The sequence below is a fragment of the Mirounga leonina genome, unplaced genomic scaffold (assembly GCF_011800145.1).
Source record: "Mirounga leonina isolate KUSES-001 unplaced genomic scaffold, KU_Mleo_1.0 Mir_418, whole genome shotgun sequence".
In the NCBI taxonomy this organism is placed as follows: domain Eukaryota; kingdom Metazoa; phylum Chordata; class Mammalia; order Carnivora; family Phocidae; genus Mirounga; species Mirounga leonina.
The window spans coordinates 12,032,165-12,053,913 of record NW_023270739.1 but is presented as its reverse complement, the minus strand read 5'-3'; the positions used below and the strand labels follow the sequence as shown (position 1 = coordinate 12,053,913).

At 40.0% G+C, this 21,749-nt stretch overlaps 1 protein-coding gene across 2 annotated transcripts in view; it reads right to left on the bottom strand.

The window, feature by feature from the left end:
• Window positions 1–21,470, bottom strand: part of CRY1 (cryptochrome circadian regulator 1) — an 88,785-nt gene extending 67,315 nt beyond the window's left edge. For both annotated transcript variants that reach the window (XM_034987649.1, XM_034987648.1), the window contains exon 1: window positions 20,442–21,470. In XM_034987649.1, coding sequence (XP_034843540.1) covers window positions 20,442–20,599 — 158 coding nt within the window. In that variant the 5' untranslated portion in view covers window positions 20,600–21,470. The remainder of the gene's footprint in view (window positions 1–20,441) is intronic.
• Between the last annotated feature and the right edge of the window lie 279 nt (window positions 21,471–21,749).

Genomic DNA, 21,749 nt, shown 5'->3' with positions numbered 1-21,749 from the left:
TAAAGATACTAACTCAAAGGTTCAAGGAGCCTTACAAATCAAGAGGAATGAATGTAAAAAAACAAAACAAAACAAAACACCAAGATCCATTATTGAAAAGCTGAAGAACATACCAAAAAAAGAGAAGATTTAAAATTAAACAAAAACACCCTCAATAGGGCACCTGGGTGGCTCAGTTGGTTAAGCGACTGCCTTCGGCTCAGGTCATGATCCTGGAGTCCCGGGATCGAGTCCCACATCGGGCTCCCTGCTCAGCGGGGGGTCTGCTTCTCCCTCTGACCCTCTTCCCTCTCATGCTCTCTGTCTCTCATTCTCTCTCTCAAATAAATAAATAAAATCTTTAAAAAAAAAAAAAAAACCACCCTCAATAAAGTAGCAGCAGGCATGGCAGCTGACTCTACTACATCTCTAATATGCTGAAAGAAAATAATTGTCAACCTAGAATTCTATACCCAGCAGAAATAAGGACAGAAAGACAGTACCTTTAGACAAACAAAACTTGAGTGTGCCACTAGCAGTCCCTTCACTATAGAGCATTCAAAAAGATATTATTAATGTAAGAGAAAGTGATTTCAAGTGCAAGATTTGAGATGCTAGAAGGAATAAGGAACACAGAAAGTAGAAATATGTAGGTAAATAAACATTAGCCTTATAAAACAGCAAAGACTGTATTTTGGATTTTTTAAAAGCAAAAAAGAAGGGGTGCCTGGGTAGCTCAGTCAGTTAAGCGTCCAACTCTTGATCTCAGCTCAGGTCTTGATCTCAGGGTCTGAGTTCAAGCCCCACATTGGGCTCCATGCTAGGTGTGGAGCCTACTTAAAAGCTAAAAAGAGAGAGATAATTAGTATGTAAGTCAGGAAACTAATTGGACTTTAAAATTTTAAGTGTTTCAAGGGCCTTGTATTAGCTAAAAAGGGGCAGAGTTATTGATTAACTTTAGACACTGATCAGTGTGCCTGCAGTAATTTCTAGGATAAATACTAAAAGAAGTTAAAATTATGTGTAATTTAAAGCTAGTATAAAGAAATGAAAAAAAGTTAAAACAATTAATTTTAAAGAAGGGAAGATAAAGCAGGCAGGACAGAAAAAAAAAAGAAAATAAGATGGTGGATATAAATCTAAATGCCCTGGTAATTACAACAAATGCAAATAAGCTTAAATTATAAAATAAAAATTGTCAGGCCAATTAACCCATTTACTAAACATCTTGACATCTGAAGATGCTCTTGTGATTTTTCTTTGGTCTATTAGTATAGAGATTATATCACTGTATTTCCAATATTGAATTACCCCTGCATTTTCAATATGCATGTAGAGCGTATCTTTAAATATGATTTTTGTATTCTATTTGATAAATACGTATATTTTATTCCTAAATAATATTGGACTATAGATTCCTCCTCTTTTATTATGCTCTAGAACAGTGCTTTTCATGGCACTAAATTTACATATTCCTAAAAGTTCTGTAGAACCCAACTATGAACCTATCTGGGCCTGATGCTTTTTCTAAAAGTAACTCTTTGACAATATTCTGTATTCCTTCTGTAAGAACTGTCCTTTCAAAAGATCAATAAAATTGAAAAGCATCTGGCAATCTAACTAAGAAACAAACAAAAAAAGAGACAAAAATACAAATACCTATTAGTAATCGTGAAAAAGGGACTATAACAGCAATTCTGGTGATTATTAAAATAAAAGAAGGGGGCACACAACTTTAGCAATACATATGAAAATATAAAACTAGATTAAATGGTAGACATTAGGAAAATATGAATTATTATCAAATTAAATGACCAAACTGACTGAAAAGAAAACCTAAGAAAATTAATAAACACCAATGGAATTGAAAAGTATGACAAAGATGATCTAAGTCAGGACTTGTTTCACTGCAATAAACAGAAATCTACTCAAATTAAGTCAAGCCAAAGAAAAAAAAAGTATTGGGAAAATACTGGGGTATCTCACAGAACCTGTACTCAGGGAGTATAGTCAGCTAAGGATTCTATAATGTTAGGAACCCAGGATTCCTGCTCCCTTTTGGAACTGAATGGTCTCATTTGTTCTTTCTATACATGTGCCCATTTTTTTTTCTTTTTACAATCACTTTTCTATGTAAGATTCCTAGCTTTTTATGCCTGCTCAATGTCAAGGCCCAATACCTACCAACTAGAGTCTCTATGTGCCTTTTTGAAACTTCCAAATTCCAAATTGGTAGAGCTTGGGTAAGGTACAACTCTAGATCCAATAAACTGTCCACAGGAGAAAGACAAAAAATAGAGTACAGAGTCATAAGCTACTAAAAAAAAGCTAAATTCATCCTTTCAGTAAGGGTTTTGACAGGGACAGTATAATGTGTGAACTGCACAGGTAGGTACCCTGAGATATCTACAAAAAGAACCTTTCTCCTCCCAAAAGCCCCCTACCCAAAAGACTTTATGGGTGAATTCTAGCAAACCTTTTTTTTTTTTTTTTTAATATTTTATTTTTTTATTTGAAAGAGAGACAGCAAGAGTGAGAGACAGAACACAAGCAGGGGGAGTGGGAGAGGTTGAGCAGGGAGCCCGATGCGGGCCTCGATCCCAGGATACTGGGATCACAACCTGAGCCGAAGGCAGACACTTAACAACTGAGCCACCCAGGCGCCCCAAATTCTAGTAAACCTTTATAGAACATAAAATCCCTGCTATTTATTCTGTTAGGGAGCATAAAAAGGATGTAATGATACAGATTTATTTTACAAGGCTAACAGGATCACATTATCACAAACCTAACAAAATTAACTCCCAAAGCAATGGTCAATGAATTACATTTTTTTTTTTTAAAGATTTGATTTGACAGAGAGAGAGACACAGTGAGAGAGGGAACACAAGCAGGAGGAGTGGGAGAGGGAGAAGTAGGCTTCCTGCCGAGCAAGGAGCCCGATGCAGGGCTCGATCCCAAGACCTCGGGATCATGACCTGAGCAGAAGGCAGATGCTTAATGACTGAGCCACCCAGGTGCCCCGAATTACTCACATTTTTAATAGAGATGCCAAAATTTACATACAAATATGTACACATATTCATATGAATTCACATTTTCATATTTTTAAAACTATTACCAATAGCATACTTCTTAGGAGTGATACTGTAGAGATACTTTCTTCATATTATTTGATTTATAATTATCAGTCTTCATCAGAAAAAAAAATTTTTAATTTAAATGGCCTAGAAACAAACCTCAAAATGTTAGAAATTTAGTATATAGTTAAGATAACAGTTCAGTAGAGATATTAATTAGTTAGTACTGATGGAAAGACTGACCACATTTTGGAGGAAATGACCATCGTTTGAGGTAAAACAAGTAAAAGTTCAACCTCAGTGTCAATATAAATTCTAGATAGAAGAAAAATTTTTATGTATAACTGAAAACATAAATGTATTAGAAAAGCATATAGATAAATATCTTTTTACAATTTTATTTGTTTTTTATTGTTGTCGTTGTTGCTCTTTAGAGAAAGAACGTGCGCAAGCGGGGGGTGGGAGGGGAAGGGCAGTGGGAGAGGGAGAGAGAGAACCTTAAACAGGCTCCACGCAGGGCTTGATCTCAAGACCCTGAGATCATGACCTGAGCTGAAATCAAGAGTCTGACGCTTAACTGACTGAGCCACCCAGGTGCCCCATCCATTACCCTCACTTTGATACACCTTAAACCAAGTTTATCATTCTAACCCCCAAACTAGCTCCTTTTGACTTTGTCTCCCTTTCTGTGATCCCAAAACTTGGAATCATCTGTCTCCTCCTTTTCTGAAACCTCTCATATATATCACAAAATCCTTTTTAGTATTTCTCTTTCATTGATTCAATCTTTGCTTTCTATTCCTATTATATGACCCAAGGTTATGACCCTCATTACAAAAAATAGCAACACTAAACCCTATAATAAAAAAGGTATGTTAACTCTAAAGTGAGAATCTGACCACCCATCACATGTTAATATCAATAAAAGGACTGGCAGGCACATTCTCTAATACATATACACTATACAGTAATTTAATACTAAGTCATTCTATTTATACATTATCACTTAAAACAGCAAAACTTAAAGACACCACATATGTCATCAAGATATTTAGTTTGTTGTTATTGTTGCTACTGAGAGGTAAGGCTGGAATAAGATAAAAATGGCAAAAGTAACTACAGTCAATAGAATCCCATTTTTTAAAATAGCATTTTTCCTTCTTTCATTTCTAGGAAACCCTAATATCCAATTAAAACAAGTAAGCAATCCAAAACAAAAATATGTGAGAGTTTTAAAATGTCAAATCTTAAAATGTCAAATCTTAAAAACCTTAGTTACATCTTTTATAGTACTAGTAATTATTTTTCCTAATACCATCACAGAAATCATACAATCCCTCCAAATCCTCTGTAAAACAGAGGCCAACACTCACTGATGGCCAAGACTAATTTCAGCTTGAGAAAAGCAAGCTATCACTTTCTAGCACATCTGATTCCTGTTTCAATCAGTTAAAGTTCTAGGCATATCAAGAGTCAAACCTGGGGCACCTGGGTGGCTTAGTTGTTAAGCGTCTGCCTTCGGCTCAGGTCATGATCCCAGGGTTCTAGGATCGAGCCCCGCATCAGGCTCCCTGCTCCACGGGAAGCCTGCTTCTCCCTCCCCCATTCCCCCTGCTTGTATTCCCTCTCTCACTGTGTCTCTCTCTGTCAAATAAATAAATAAAATCTTTTAAAAAAAAAAAAGAGTCAAACCTGCTTATGTCAGTTGAACTTAACTGTAATCACATAATTTAATTAAGTTTTAATTACTGATTAAATGAGTGTAAAAAGAAAGCAGTTTGTCAAATCACTATGTTGTACGCCTGAAACTAATGTAACACTATGTTAAGTATACTTCATTTTTAAAAAAGCTGTTTTATTGAAAACTAAACTGAATGCTTCAAAATGGCTCGATAAAAGGTGAATCACTAAAAAAGTTTCTAATTTCCTGTGTATAAAATATTTATAATATATCATAAGAAAAAATGTACCAAAGAAATGTACTCAAGTTTGCTTCACAAGAGTCTTTAAGGTTTTAATCAATTTAAAAAAAAAAAATAGGCACTATCAGACTATGGGTGTAATTTATGCATGAAAGCCAACATGAAACTCCATCAATGAAATCAGCAGAACAATATTCATTTATACACTCAACCTACAAGTACATGTTGAATACCTGTATTAACTTTTTGGTCTCAGGACCTTTTATATTCTTAAAAATTACTGAATAATCCCAAAGAGCTTTGTCTTATAGGTAATATCTACCAACATTTATGTGAGAAATTAAAGCTGAGAAAATTTTAAAATGCAAGACTATACGCGCACACATTCCATTAGCCATCACAGCAATAATGTCATTACTTATCAGCATCTGGAAAACTTACTTTATACACATGTAAGTGACAGTTAAAAAGTCAAATAATGTCTTAGTATTATTATAAATGAAGACAGTTTTGGCTTAACTATAAGAGTCTCAAGAACCCATAAGCATCTCTGGACCAACCAATGAGAACCACTATTATAGGGTTAAAGAGCCAATAATGAATAATGAGGAAGCAACAATGAATCAACCCCTTTTGTGTAATTTGCTGAAGAAGACAACAAAGAAGTAAATCAATAAATGCATAATTTCAGGTAGTGATAGATGCCATTAAAACAGGGCAAGGAGACAGGGAAAAGTGGGAGGTATGTAGAAGTAGGGGCAATTACTTTACATAGGATGGTCAGAAAAGGTCTCTTTGAGAATGGCTATTGAAGGAATGAGCCCTGCTAAGGTCTGAGATAATATTCCACGTAGAGAAGCAGAAAATGCAAACACCTTGGAAGCCATGGGAAGATTTTGAGCATAGAAATGACCTGATCTGATTAAGGTTTTTAAAATATTCCTCTGGCTTCCACATGGAACAGACCAGGAAGACAGGTATAAAAATTGAAGTAGAAAAGTTAGGAGGCTATTGCAATGTCCGGAAAAAAAAAAAAAAATTGGTGACTTGGACAGTATAATAGCAATGGAATGGTGAGATTTGAAAGGATATGAAAGTTATTTTTTAAGGAAAAGCCATAATAACTGCTGAAGGACTAGACATGAGGTTGTGAGGGAAAAAAGAAATGAAAAAAAGATGGCTCCTACGATTTTGCAGAGCACCAAGGTAAATGTTGCCATTTATTGTGATACAGAGAAACCATGGTAGCTGGGGAAGATGGAGGCAAAACCAAGCTGAAGATATTTATTTGGAATCCAAATAAAAACACTGGATATGTGGGTCTGGAGCTCAAGATAGAGGTCAGGGTAGGAAATGCATGATAGGAAATCATGAGGCATTCAAGTATGTGACTAGACAAGATCACCTAATGAATAAATGTGGATAAAGAAGTGAGTAGGAGAACTGAGATCTGGAATTTTGTCTTACATCAAAAGTTGTCAAATTAACATACATTTATGTAAGTGTTCTTTTTTATGTTTGCCTTTTTCAGAAAACTAATTGCTGGTCCCAATGGTATCAGATATCAGAGCTTTTTTCGTACTTCCCTTTTCATATTAGGACACTGACTCAAGAATCTCTGGAACTTCTCTCAAACCAGTATTTCACTCCCTCCTTCCTCCCACCCACTCCCCCCCTCCACACAAACACTAATCACCTCTACTCCTAATTTCTCCCTCTCCTTCCCCCAAGGTTCTCTCTCCTCTGTGCTCCCAAGATTTACATATTTCTACAGAGGTCCTATTTAACATTCTATATTCTAATTATTTGTCCTTTAATGGTGTGAAAGTTTCCTTATGGGCAGGAACCTTGACTTTAATCTTTGTATCCCCAGGGCCCTGCAAAACAGGCTCTTAATGTCTCCTAAATGAATAAAATGAAGGGTGAGTGACCTATCCAAAATCAGTACCACTACTACTCAGTAAGAAAGTAGGGATCAGAATCTAGAGAGCCAGATATTCTAAACTCACTTTAGTCTGTCATTCAAAGAACGCTACATTGGGGCCTCACGTTATCTATATATTTCCTATTTATCATCCTGTCTTGACCGTAAGTCTGGTGATGTGCCCAAAATTCACTTTCTTCAGCCTGTCCAGAATCTGGTAAGATTTATGTCTTACCTCTCCCATAAAAACTCTCATCAATCCCTCAATCATTGCCCTTCTCCCCCACACCAGCCACACACACAAAAATCGGTAACCCCTTATATAATCTGATTTCTGATCTTACAGCTACATTGAAACTACTCTTTCAAAGTTTACCAAAGGCCTTTATAACAGTTAAAGTGTAATTTTCAAAACAGTAAAATCATGATTCTCATAAAAATATTAAATATATGGCAGAGATTTTATTTAATTCATTATAATGAATTAAGGAATCAGTAAGATGCTAAAATTGGTTCAAATGAGAATTGGACATACAGAGATTTACAATGCTCATGCTACAAAATTCATTTGCATGACATGAATAGGAATAATTTACATTGGTATGGACAGGAAACATTTGTTCTGTTATCAGTTTTCTAAATCTTAACTTTTTAAAAAATTGTATTTCAAGTGTAATTAAACATACAGTGTTCTATTAGTTTCAGGTGTACATTGTAATGATTCAACAACCCTATACATTTCTCAGTACTCATCAACATAAGTGTACTCTAAATTCCCTTTACTCTTTCACCCACCTCCACACCCACCTCCCTCTGGCAGCCACCAGTTTGTTCTCTGTATTTGAGTTTGGTTTTTTCGTTGGACTCTTTTTCCTTTGTTCATTTCTTAAATTCCACATATGAGTGAAATCATATGATATTTGTCTTCCTCTGACTGACTTATTTCACTTAGCATTATACTTTCTAGGTCCATCCATACCGTTGAAAATGGCAAGATTTCATTCTTTTTTATGGCTAAAATTCCACTGTGTGTGTGTGTGTATGTACACCACATCTCCTTATCCATTTATCTTATCAGTGGACACATGCGTTGGTTCCATGTCTTGGCTATTGTAAATAATGCTACAACAAACACAGAGGTATATACATCTCTCTGAATTAGATGTAGAAGATGTTTTCATTTTCTTTGGGTAAATACCCAGTAGTGGAATTACTGGATCATATGGTATTTCTATTTTTAATTTTTTTTTTTTGTGGTTTTATACCTTTATTTGACAATCAGCGATTAGTTCTCATCCACATTAACTGTCTGTAGATTTTTGAAAGTGGTGACAGGTACATAGGTAACCAGTGTGTAGAGCTTGTTTGGTGAATCTTCATCCTTGTTACGTTTTCTGGACAACTGCGCATGGATACGGTATGGAACATTCCTTTGGCCCAGACAGCTTTGTTGAGCCTCATGTCAATGCATACATCTGGAGTTCCCATCTCCTTCATGGCAAATTTCCGGATCTCTTTGAGTGCCCAAGGGGCACGCTTCTTGAAACCCACCCCATGGATGCACCTGTGAATGTTGATGGTATATTCTCTGGTCACTATCTCGTTGATGGCAGAACGGCCCTTCTTCTTCTCGCTACCCTTCTTCGCGGGAGCCATTCTGCCAGGCCCTGGTTGGAAAGGAAGCTATTTTTAATTTTTTGAAGAATCTCCATACTGTTTTCCACAATGGTTGCAGCAATTTGCATTCCAACCAATAGTGCACAAGGGTTCCTTTCTCTCCACATCTTCACCAACACCTGCTTCTTGTGTTTTTAATTTTAGCCATTCCAACAGGTGCGAGGTGATAATCACATTGTGGTTTTGATTTGCACTTCCCTGATGATGAGTGATGTTGAGCATCTTATCATGTGTCTGTTGGCCATCTCTATGTCTTCTTTAGAAAACTGTCTAGGGGTGCCTGGGTGGCTCAGTCATTAAGTGTCTGCCTTCAGCTCAGATCATGGTCCCAGGGTCCTGAGATTGAGCCCTGCATCAGGCTCCCTGCTCCACAAGAAGCCTGCTTCTCCTTCTCCTATCCCCCTACTTGTGTTCCCTCTCTCACTGTGTCTCTGTCAAATAAATAAATAAAATCTTAAAAAAAAACACAAAAAAACCACAACTGTCTATTCAGGTCCTCTGACCATTTTTAATCAAATTGTTGAGTGTTGAGTTGTCTAAGTTCTTCATATATTTTGGATATTAACTCTTTATCAGATACATCACCTGCAAATATCTTCTTTCACAGATTGCCTTTTTGTTTTATAGTTTCCTTCACAAAAGCTTTTTACTTTTGTGCAGTCCCAATAGTTTAATTTTGCTTTTGTTTCTCCTGCCTGAAGAGACTTCTAGAAAAATGTTTCTACAGCTGATGTCAAAGAAAATACTGTCTGTACTTTCCTCCAGGAGTTTTATGGTTTCAGGTCTCACAGTTAGGTCTTTAATCCATTTTGAGTTTATTTTTGTGTATGGTGTACAAAAGTGGTCCAGTTTCATTCTTTTTCATGTAGTTGTTTAGTTTTCCCAGCACCATAACTTTTTTTTTCCCCAGAGGTAGAATTTAGTGATTCATCAGTTGCATATAACACCTGGTATTCATTCTGTCAAGTGCCCTCCTTAATGCCCACACCCATTTACCCCACCCCCCCACCTACCTTCCCTCTAGCAACCCTCAGTTTGTTTCCTATAGTTATGAGTCTCTTATGGTTTGTCTCCCTCTGATTTCATCTTATTTTTTTCTTTCCCTTATGTTCATCTGTTTTGTTTCTTAAATTCCACATATGAGTGAAATCATGATATTTCTCTTTCTCTGACTTATTTTTCTTAGCATAATACCCTCTAGTTCCATCCACATCGTTGCAAGTGGCAAGATTTCATTCTTTTTGATGGCTGAATAATAGTCCACTGTGTGGGGGCACCTGGGTGGCTCAGATGGTTAAGCGTCTGCCTTCGGCTCAGGTCATGATCCTGGAGTCCCGGGATCAAGTCCCACATTGAGCTCCCTGCTCGACGGGGAGTCTGCTTCTCCTCCCTCTGACCCTCCTCCCTCTCCTGCTCTCTGTCTCTCGTTCTCTCTCTCTCAAATAAATAAATAAAATCTTTAAAAAAAAAAAAAAAGTCCACTGTGTGTATATATGTGTCTGTGTGTGTGTGTGCACATCTTCTACATCTTCTTTATCCATTCATCTGTTGATACACACACATCTTCTTTATCCATTCGTCTGTTGATGGACATCTGGGCTCTTTCCATATTTTGGCTATTGTGGACATTGCTGCTATGAACATAGGGGTGCATGTGTCCCTTCGAGTCACTATATTTGTATCCTTTGGATAAACACCTAGTAGTGCAATTGCTGGGTTGTAAGGTAGCTCTATTTTTAACTTTTTGAGGAACCTCCATACTGTTTTCCAGCGTAGCTGTACCAGTTTGCACTTCCACCAACAGTGTGGGTTGGAAGGGCTAGGAAGGGTTCCCCTTTCACCACATCCTTGCTAACATCTGTTGTTTAACTGAGTTGTTAATTTTAGCCATTCTGACTGGCCAGCACCCTAACTTTTATCTACACTTTGCCTTTTATCTCTTTTTACAGAGTTGTAAAGTAGTCTAGACAATCAAGAACAAAAGTACTTATCCCTAAGTTAGAATAATATAATTTCTGGAGGGTCCTCTATATCCCAGAGGGTCTACTGCCGGGCATTCAAGACATGCAGTCATTTCTTCCACCTGTTTCCAAGTCATTGAGTATTTTTCCCATATAACTGTCAAAACTCATCCTAACTTGCCTTCTTCAGCACAATGAAGAAAAATTCTTGCCACCTTTGGTTTCCATGATGCAGTACTCACCTGGCTCCTCTTTCTACCTCTCTGATTGATTCTCTCAGTCTCCTTCACCAGTTTCCATTCATCTTAAGTATAGTAACCACCAAGATTTTGATGCATTTTACTCTATCCAATATCATCAGTCATGTTTCACCTATTAATTATACAGGAAGTATTCCCATATCCACAGTTCTAATGTCTATAATCCCCGAACTTGAACTTCTCTTTTCTCCATTTCCCATGTTGATATCTTAGCAGTCCCTCAAATTCAGCAATGACCTAAACTAAACTCATTCTTTTCCTCATCTAAATATGGTCTATTCCTGCGTTCTCTAACTAAAGAGCTAATTGTCAAAGAGGCACAAAGCATGAGAATCTTACATTCTAATGCCTCTCTGAAACTGCCTTTTTGACAGTCACCTAAACTGTCCATTGAACCTCTACAATCACTCTCTTGCATCTTCCCCTTCCTCACAGACTTTTCCCTAATTAAAGCCTATACTATCTTTCAATGGACTACTGATAAAGCCTCCATACTGCTCTACTATCTCTTTCCTCTATCATTCACTCAACTGCCAAAGTTATATTTCCTCAAACAGGAGTCAAAGTTTTTCTGACCTTCTGATCTGAGTTCTTACATAATAGGCATCTATTGTTTTAGGACATCCACCTACTTTCTACTCATTCTACTTCAGTTACTTCAGTCCATTTGAGTTGATCCACCCATGAGGCACACAACTGCAGCTCACACAGATGCTCACAATGACTGGCTCACAAATTGATCCAAACAGAGCCACTGAAGTATCACAGACTTTGCTGAGACTTCTGGGGCAGAGACATATGCTTTTTACTACTGTAACTGCTATTGTTATTGCTGTATTTCACCACCAGAGGACAGCCTGAGAAGCCAACCCAGAATAAGTGAAGTTTGGAGATGTAAAGAGGGAAATTTGGTCCTGAAGACATCTTCTGAGCCCAAGCACCAACCCATATGTCTGAAGCCACTTCCCCTTAGGTTGTTCAATTATATTTGCCAATAAACTCTTTCTGCTTAAGCCTGTTTGAGTCAGGCAAAACCATGCAGAGTACTAAACAATACCTGTCTTTTCATGCACCATATGACTCAGTTACACCAACATCTATACCAGTATCAGAATATTGTGCCTTGCCTCATGTTATTTTCTTAGCCTGAAATTTTCTTCCCTCAGCCTGGACGGAATTCCTTCCCTCTATTCTGTGTTTATTAAGATTCATCACGGGCGCCTGGGTGGCTCAGTTGGTTAAGCGACTGCCTTCGGCTCAGGTCATGATCCTGGAGTCCCGGGATCGAGTCCCGCATCGGGCTCCCTGCTCGGCGGGGAGTCTGCTTCTCCCTCTGACCCTCCTCCCTCTCATGCTCTCTGTCTCTCATTCTCTCTGTCTCAAATAAATAAATAAAATCTTTAAAAAAAAAAAAAAAAAAGATTCATCTCATACTTCAAGGCTCAGCTCAAATGCCTCAGTGAAGCAATCCTCTAAGGCTAGAAAAAGAAGCAAAGGACTAGATTACACAGGGATTTTAAACTATGCTATGGCTTTTGAACTTTAACCTAAAGGTAAAGAAATGTCACTGAAGGATTTTAAAGAGTAAAGCACATGAACAGATTAGCAATTTTAAAGGATCACTCTGGTTGCTGTATAGAGAATGAATTAGAGAAGGGCAAAGGGGACAATGATTCATAAACTACTCAAATAATCTAGCCAAAAGGATGGTGGTATGGAAGTGACAGTGGAGAGAGAAGAATGTATTTCTGTGGTTATTTTATTGCTGAATAAATCCCTCTTTATACTGTAAACTCTTTAAGGGCAGAGAAATTATCTACTGACTTCCATTTACCCACAGAAATTAACAAAGTGGTTGGCACACCAGTAGAACTCAAATATTTCTTAAATAAATTAATATATAATTAACAATCTAATCTGTCAATTGAGCAACTGGGCAAATGATGGTATTATTTATGAAGATAGGACACACAGGAAAATTCAGTTTGTTTTTGAGATAGAAATAATGGAGAAGATGATCTTTGTGGTTTTTAATTTTTTTAGAGGGGGAGAGGAGAGAGGCTGAGGGGGAGGGAGAGAGAATCTCAAGCAGGCTCCACGCCCAGCCCGGAGCCTGACACAGGGCTCCATCTCACAACCCTGAGATCATGACCTGAGCTGAAATCAAGAGTCAGATGCTTAACCAAGTGAGCCACCCAGGTGCCCTGATGATCTCTGTTTTGAACAAACTTTGAGTTTAAGGTAATATAATACAATCAAAGAGACAGGGAATCTATATATAATGGATGCATATCTGGGGATCAGGAGAGAGATATGAGCTGAAGATGCTGATTTGTGAATCTTGAGCAAATGGATGGTAACTGACTTTTTGAAGAGAGAGGAGACTGCCTAGGAATTATGTAAAATGAAAAATGGGTGATCACAGACCTAAGGGGCATTTAAGAGCTGAACAGAAAAAGAGAAGTAAAGGAAGAACACTAATAGCTTTGGCAGAAAAAAAAAACAAGAGGAGGGTCCTCCAACCAATGTAAAGGGAAGAAGAGGAAAGTGTGGTCAAAAGTGTCAAACATGGTAAAAACTCAAGGAATGAAAAGTTTAAAAGTATCCTTTGGATAGATACTGTCTTGGTGGAGTAGATGCAGTGGAACCCAGACTAGGAGTGGATTGAAAAAGGGTGAGTAGAAAGAAGATAAAGAAATGAAGTCAGCCAGTATTAGATATCTTATGCATTAAATTTGGCTATAAAGAAACTGAGAAACATAGAGGAAAGGAACATACTCAAAGGGTAGGTTTTCTTCCCCTGTTGGTTTTCCTGTTCTTACAGAACTGGGACTTATGCATGTTTAAGTGCCGATTGGAAGCAAACCAAAAAGAGGTTAAAGAAAGGATAAGAGAATAAATCATCAAAAATGAGAGTCACAATATGTGTGTATATCAAAACATCATGTGGAACACCTTGAATATATACAATTTTTGTCAACTACACCTCAATAAAGCTGTAAAAAATATGAGCAGTTTAAAATGGGGTATACCTGAAAAGACTGGTTTTGAATAAGGAAAGCAATGTCTCTTCTACTGAAATCAGACAGGAGAAGGAAAGAATGGGTAAGGATGTAGGTATATTTATAGATTTCGTTATTGAAAATTAAAAGAATCTACATGTGATAACGTCAACTGTGTTTTTTTAAGATTTTATTTTTATTTATTTGAGAGAGAGCGAGAGAGAGATAGCGCACAAGCAAGGGAGGGGCAGAGAGAGAGGGAGAAGCAGGCTCCCTACTGAGCAGGGAGCCCGACGTGGGACTCAGTCCCAGGACCCCAGGATCATGACCTGAGCCAAAAGCAGACGCTTATCCAACTGAGCCACCCAGGCGCCCCTGTCAACTGTGTTTTAAACATGCTGAAGTTTAAATGTCAAAAATAGTATCTTCACTGAAAATTATTTCTCTGAATTATGAGTTTAACACATATTAGCATCAAAGTTAAATGAAGTAACTGTCACATTCCTAAACCCTAGATTTAACAAAGAAAATTTTAAAAAGATTTATTTAATGCCTACTTTGTACGGACACTGTGGAGAACACAGAGAGAGCTCTGCCCCCCAGTATCTGTACAGCCTTGTTACCTCCCTTTCTTTAGGGCTCTGTTCTCACAGTCTGCTCTCTCTCTCTCCATTATACTTACCACCACCTGACATATTATATATGTTTTATTGCCTGTTTCCCCTCCTAGACTAGAAGGACCTCAAGGGCAGGGACTTTCTCTTATTTACTGTTGTATCTCCAGTACTAAAACAGTGCCTACTATAAATATGAACGAAAAATAAATCTCTGATTGAATGAAATGGTACCTTCTCTTCAGGAAAAAGAGTTGCAATCTGTTAAATGAAGGAGAAATGAATATATGAGGACTATATCAATATTCACAAAGTAAGAAGTATTTACTTCTTTTTAATGGTATTTAATGGTGATGTGGGAAGCAGTATCAAAAAATGGCCTAAGACAAGATGTCCATCAACAGATGAATGGATAAAGAAGATGTGGTGTATATATATAGAATGGAATATTATGCAGCCATCAAAAACCGAAATCTTGCCATTTGCAATGACGTAGATGGAACTGGAGGGTATTATGCTGAGCAAAATAAGTCAATCAGAGAAAGACAAGTATCATATGATCTCACTGATATGAGGAATTCTTAATCTCAGGAAACAAACTGAGGGTTGCTGGAGTGGTGGGGGGTGGGAGGGATGGGGTGGCTGGGTGATAGACATTGGGGATGGTATGTGCTATGGTGAGTGCTGTGAATTGTGTAAGACTGATGAATTACACACCTGTACCTCTGAAACAAATAATACATTATATGTTAAAAAGAAGAAGATAGTAGGAAGGGAAAAATGAAGGGGGGGAAATCGGAGGGGGAGACGAAACATGAGACCATGGACTCTGAGAAACAAACTGAGGGTTTTAGAGGGGAAGGGGTTGGGGGGATGGATTAGCCCAGTGATGGGTATTAAGGAGGGCACATATCGAATGGAGCACTGGGTGTTATACACAAACAATGAATCATGGAACACTACATCAAGAACTAATGATGTAATGTATGGTGACTAACATAATAAAATAAAATTTTAAAAAATGGCATAAGAGTTCACAAGACTGTAAAGTGTAAAGCATCCCAGACAACATGATAAAAAATGTATTATGGAAAAGGCGGCATGTGGACTGGACCTTAAAGGGGTAGGTAGATTTTTTTTAAGTGTACAATTCAATGTTTTTTTAGTATATTCAAAGAGTTGTGCAACCATCACTGTCTAGAATATTTTCATCACCTCAAAAAGAAACCCCATGCCCCTTAGCTACCACCTCCCAACTCCCCCAAGTTGGCTAGCCCTAAAAAGCCACTAATCTACTTTCTGTCTCTACATATTTGCCTATACTAGACATTTCATATAAACATAATCAAATAATTTGTGAAATTTTGTGACTGGCTTCTTCACTTAGCATAATGTTTTTAAGGTTCATCCATGTTGTAGCATGTATCAGTACTTCATTTCTTTTTATGATTATTACTCCATTGTATGGATATAACATATTTTAACCATTCATCAGGAGATGGTCATTTGGGTTGTTTCTAGCCTTTGACTATTATGAATAATAGTAAATTATTAAAATAATAGTCCTATGAACATTCATATATAAGTTTTTGTGTGGTGTAATTTTAGTAAGAGATAAGTAAAGGAAGGAATTGAAATTTTTTTTTAAGTAAGCTCCACCCACAAACTGGGGCCTGAATTCACAACATTGAGATCAAGAGTGGCATGCTCTACCAACTGAGCCAAATTGAAATATTTTATATCATTCAATCCCAAATATGACAAATTCAAGATAATGTTTTCACTGATGAGGCAAAGTGAATTTTCATAAAGCTTAATTTATTCAAGTCAAAGGACTGTCCTTTATTTTCCAACAATGTCCTTCAAACTTTCTTGTTAAATGTTAAAGCATCCCTTTTAAATGAAATTATAGCAATATTAAAAGGTAATTTTGAGGTGCGCCTGGGTGGCTCAGTTGGTTGGGCATCTGACTCTTGATCTCTGCTCAGGTCTTGATCTCAGGGTTGTGAGCTCAAGCCCTGCACTGGGCTTCACGCTGGGCATGGAGCCTACTTAAAAAAAAAAAAAAGGTAGTTTTGTTAATTTACTTAGGTAAAATAAACTTCGTTAAATCCAATCCAAAAATCTAGGAAATGCTGTTGACTGAAGGAAATGGCACGAAGGAAAGAAGGTAGAAACCCACAAGATAGCCTGAATGCCAACTAAGGAGATTGCACATTATCCTACGGTCAATAAGGAAATGAATAAAGTTGTTTAAGTATCAAAGTACTGACTTCTGGATGCCATTTCATTCAATGAACTGTAACTGAGCTACAACTATATAAAAAGTACTGAATTCAGTGCTATGAGAACAGACTAAATAAAACTCTGTCCCTGCCTTTTTATAACTTAGTCTTTAGTATAAGAAAAAAGTGTCTATTCATTGTTTACATCTTTACCCATCTTTCAGAGAGGACAATATTTAATAGTTAAAAATAATCTTTTAAAAAGGAAAATATGGGGGTGCCTGGGTGGCTCAGTCATTAAGCTGCTGATCCGGCTGTCCGCTCAGCAGGAGGCCTGCTTCTCCCTCTCCCACTCCCCCTGCTTGTGTTCCCTCTCTCGCTGTCTCTCTGTCAAATAAATAAAATCTTAAAAAAAAAAAAAAAGGAAAATGTGAGACTATTCTTACTGTGCTTTCAAGCTTTATTTCACTCATTTGACAATGTGAGTTGCTGGGTGTACAAAGATAACATATAACTCCTATCCTACAGAAGCTTACAGTCTAGATTTTATAAACTTACCAAATGCTCTAGAGGAAACTGACTGCAAACATGTAATTAGATATTATTCACCTAGGGCTTTCAATTTAGTAGCAAATAACAAAAAAGCACTTACCAGTCACATTTTAAGCATTTTACATTTGTTAACTAATTTATTAACAATTTTATGAAAAGGTTATTACTATATTATTTTAAGATATTATTAATACATTAAAATGTATTACATTTATCTTTTCCCAGAATCTACATTAATGACATCAGTTCTGCTAATGAGTGCTTTTATATACAGTTGCTGTATCATTCCCATCAGCACAAACATACGGTAATTTCTCCAATCTTAAAAAAAAAAAAAAAAAAATCCTCTCTTGAATTCACATTCCAACCCAGGCACCTCATCATTTTTCTGATCCCCTTATAACAAAACTTCCTAAGATAGCTGTCTGTAGGAGATGTCCCCCAAATTCTCTCCTCTCAGCCTCTCTTTGCCATTCCAGAAAGGCTTTGCCTCTGACACTACTGAAACCACTCAAAACTATAAATGACCTCAAAATCCTAAATAGGATTTTTAGTTTTTAGTCCTTATCCCACTTGACCTATCAGCAACACCTGACATAGGTAAAGCATGCTCTTGGAAATACTTTATTTGGCCTCTAAGTCACCATACTCTTCTGGGTTTTCTTCTCATCTTACTAGATACTCCTCAATCTCCTAGGCTAATTCTTCCACAGCTCCACAATTTCTACACATTAGAGTATCCAAGACTCTGACCTTGGACTTACTCTGTTTTCTATCTACACTCACTTCCTTATGTTCTCACAAAGTCTCATGGCTCCACTAGAATTTAACTTTAACAGGGTAGGGATTTTTTTAGCTATTTTTAATGCTGAATGCCCTGAACCTAAAAAATGCCTGGCATGTAGTAGGTGCATGACAAATATTTGTTCAATGAAAGGATGAATGAATAAATGGCTTTAAATATTATCTACAAAGTGATGACTCCAATTTATACCTCCTGCCTGGATCTCTGTCCTGAACTCCCGATATATCCAACTGTCAATCTGCCATCTCTACTTGGATGTATAATAAACATCCCAAACTTAAGTCCAAAAGAGAACTCTAATCACCCTCCCAATGTCTTCTGCAAATGACTTCACTTTCTTGGCCAAGTGCAGCTTTAGCCTAGTTCCTCAAACCAACAATTTCAAAATAATTCCTAATCTCTTCTCTTTCTCTAATACCACATAACCAATCTGCCAACAAATACTGTGGATTCTTTTTTTTTTTTTTTTTTAAGATTTTATGTATTTATTTGAGAGAGAGAATGAGAGAGAAAGAGCATGAGAGGGCAGAGGGTCAGAGGGAGAAGCAGACTCCCTGCTAACCAGGGAGCCTGATGCTGTACTGGATCCTGGGATTCCAGGATCAAGACCTGAGCCGAAGGCAGTTGCTTAAACAACTGAGCCACCCAGATGCCCAATACTGTGGATTCTTCCTTCAAAATATACTCAGCACTCGACTACTTCTCACCACGTCCACCACTATCACTGTGGTTCAAGCTGGAAGAATGCAATAGCTTCCTGTTTCTTGTCCACCTTCTCCTCCCAATCCAGAACTATGACCAGAGAAATTTTTTCAAACTTAGATTACACCACTTCTCTGCTCATAATCCTGCAATCATTCCCTCTTTGCTCTGAGTAAAAGCCCAAATCTTGACAACTGCCTATAAACCTCTACTCAGCCTGGCCCTATTACCTCTGACCTCACCTACTACCACCACTAGTCTGCTTTTTTTTTTTAAAGACTTTATTCATTTATTTGACAGAAAGGGACACAGCGAGAGAGGGAACACAAGCAGGGGGAGTGCGAGAGAGAGAAGCAGGTTTCCCGCTGAGCAGGGAGCCCGACGCGGAGCTCGACGCGGGGCTCGATCTCAGCACCCCGGGATCATGACCCAAGCCGAAGGCAGACGCTTAACGACTGAACCACCCTGGCGCCCTTATTCTGCTCCTTTCATATTGCTTCTTTTGCTGCTTCTTCCAAAGGTTAAACACATTTCCACTTCATGGCCTTTTCCCTCACTGTTCCCCCGCCTGGAATGCTTTTCCCCTAGACATCTGCAATCCATTACCTGTTTCATCAGTTTGTTCAACTGCCACCTTCTGAGTTCTCGGCGACCACCATATTTAAAACTGCAAGGAGGGGCACCTGGGTGGCTCAGTCCGGTAAGCAGCTGCCTTCAGCTCAGGTCATGATCTCGGGGCCCTGGGATGGAGCCCCAAGTTGGGCTCCCTGCTCAGCGGGGAGTCTGCTTCTCTCTGCTCCTGTCCCTGGTTCGTGCTCGCTCGTTCTAGCGCGCTCTCTCTCAAATAAATAAAATCTTAAAAAAAAAAAAAAAAAACTGCAAGGATAATCCCACCCCATTGTATTCTTTATCCCCTATCTCTTCTCTATATTTCTCCACAGCTTTTATCACCATCAACTACTATATATTTGACTTTCTGGGACATAACGCTCGAAAAGGATAACAATTTCTGTCTGTTTCATTCACCGCTATATCCCTGGTGTTTAAAGCAGTGCCTGGTACACAGTAGTGATCAATAACCCATCTGTCAAACAAATGCTTTCATTTCCACCAGGGAGCCTAACAATCACCTAGCCTGGTATTCAGGAAAAGACCATAAGGCTTCCCGAAAATTTTTTTCAGGGCTCTGATCCCTAGAAGGCTTTATACTTTGCCTAGAAAGAAAAACTGTGCTTTCTCTAGTCAACCACAAGGAGGAGTTGAGAGGAAGAGCTGAGCAAAGAGAAACCAGATGTTTCCCTTGCTTTTCCTACGGCAACCTCGAGGTGGAAGAAAAGTGGATTTGGAGGTGCCTGTCCTGAATGATTTTTCCCCACACTATGCGTTACCTAGACACACACACAAAGAGGCCAAGAAAATCAATCCACCGGCCACTGAGAACTCGGAGGGTGTTTCTTTAACTCCACCGCTAAGAATTCCCCATAAAACCAGGGGAAGAGTTCCCAGTAGCGCAGAGGCACGTAACTCATACATGAAGGCCAAGGCATTCCAGGTTGCTGGTACTCTCTGGCCAGAGAACGATTAAATCAACTCCATTTCACACTCAAGGCACCTCCAACTTGGAAAACGGCGTAAGTACCGCGGTCCCAGGTCTAAATTCTCAGATTCGGCCGACTGCAAGTCAAGTCCTGATCCTTTAAGCACCAAAATCCCCATTTCCCACGGGATTTCGACTTACCGCCACCTGTTGATGCCCACATTGGAGGAGCCGGCGAACCAGGGGTCGAGGATGTAGACGCAGCGGATGGTGTCAGCGCCCTGAATGCACTCCTTCAGGGCGGGGTTGTCGTGAAGCCGGAGCCCCTTTCGGAACCAGTGCACGGCGTTCACCCCCATCCCGGGGGCGCGGCGGCGGGCGAGTCCTTGCCCAGTTCCCCCACCGAGAAATTCAAGGAAGGAAGGGCCGGCTCATACCCAACACCTCTGCTTCCAGGGGAACCGCCACACCAAGGAGAGGGGAGAGGGCGGCAGAGGGGAAAAAAGGGAAAAAACGAGTCCGAGGAGGGGCCGGAGAAGGAGAGGACGCTGGAGGCGCAGCTGGAAGATGAATGGAGGTTGCCGTCAGCGGAGTCCGGGTGCGACGCCCTTTAGGAGCCGGCGCCCGCCGCAACCGCCGGCACGAGCCGCATCGCTTCCAGGGCCTCGGAGCCCTGGGAGTGAGCACGTTCCACGAACCCGAGCCGCCACGACGGCGCCGACCGGCACCGGCAGCCCCAGGAGGTTCGTCACGGAAACCTCGCCCCACCGAGGCGGCCCCGGAGGAGAAAACGGCCCGCCCGAGGCGAGCCACCGAGAGGGAGGAGAGGGGATCCAGCCACAGTCGGCCACGCCGTCCCTCGGCCCGCGGAAGAGGAGTGAGCGCGGAGGCGGTGGTCGAGGCCGCTGGACGGTTGCCGCCGGCCGGTGACCGGTCCCGAGGCTGCCCGGGTGACTCCGCCGCCACCGCCGCGTCAGCGGCCTCGGCCCCGCCCCCGGGTCCTCATTGGAGAGCGCGCTCCCCACGTGACCCCCGGCACCTCACGTTTCTGAAGTGTGTTTACTACAGCGGCTCTGACTGAGGAATCTGCTCGCGATTCAGTCGCTTCTAGGGGGCGGCAGCTGCTTGATCTCAAAGCCCTCGACCCTCGCCCGGACTCCGAGCTTCCTTTCTCTGCCCTTTTTCTCCGCCGACTGATCGCCTAGAAGCGCCCACGGTGACCACAGGCCGCATGTGAGGAAAGGCTTAGCCCCGCCCCTGGAGGCCGTGAGCGTCCCCTATTGGCTGAGGCTCTCTGAGACCCGGATGAGCACGGGGATGCGGGGAGCTCACGGGGGCGCGCTCGGCGGGGATGGCGCGCGTGCGCTCTCGCTGCGTTCTAGAGAGAAGGAGGGCGCGGCCGAACGTCTGGAGCGCGCTCTGGGATTCCGCGTTCCGGGAAGGCCTGGGAACAGTCCGGTGTCCTCCCGGAGCCGGCAAGGGAGTCCGGCGGGGAGTGAGCGCGGGACG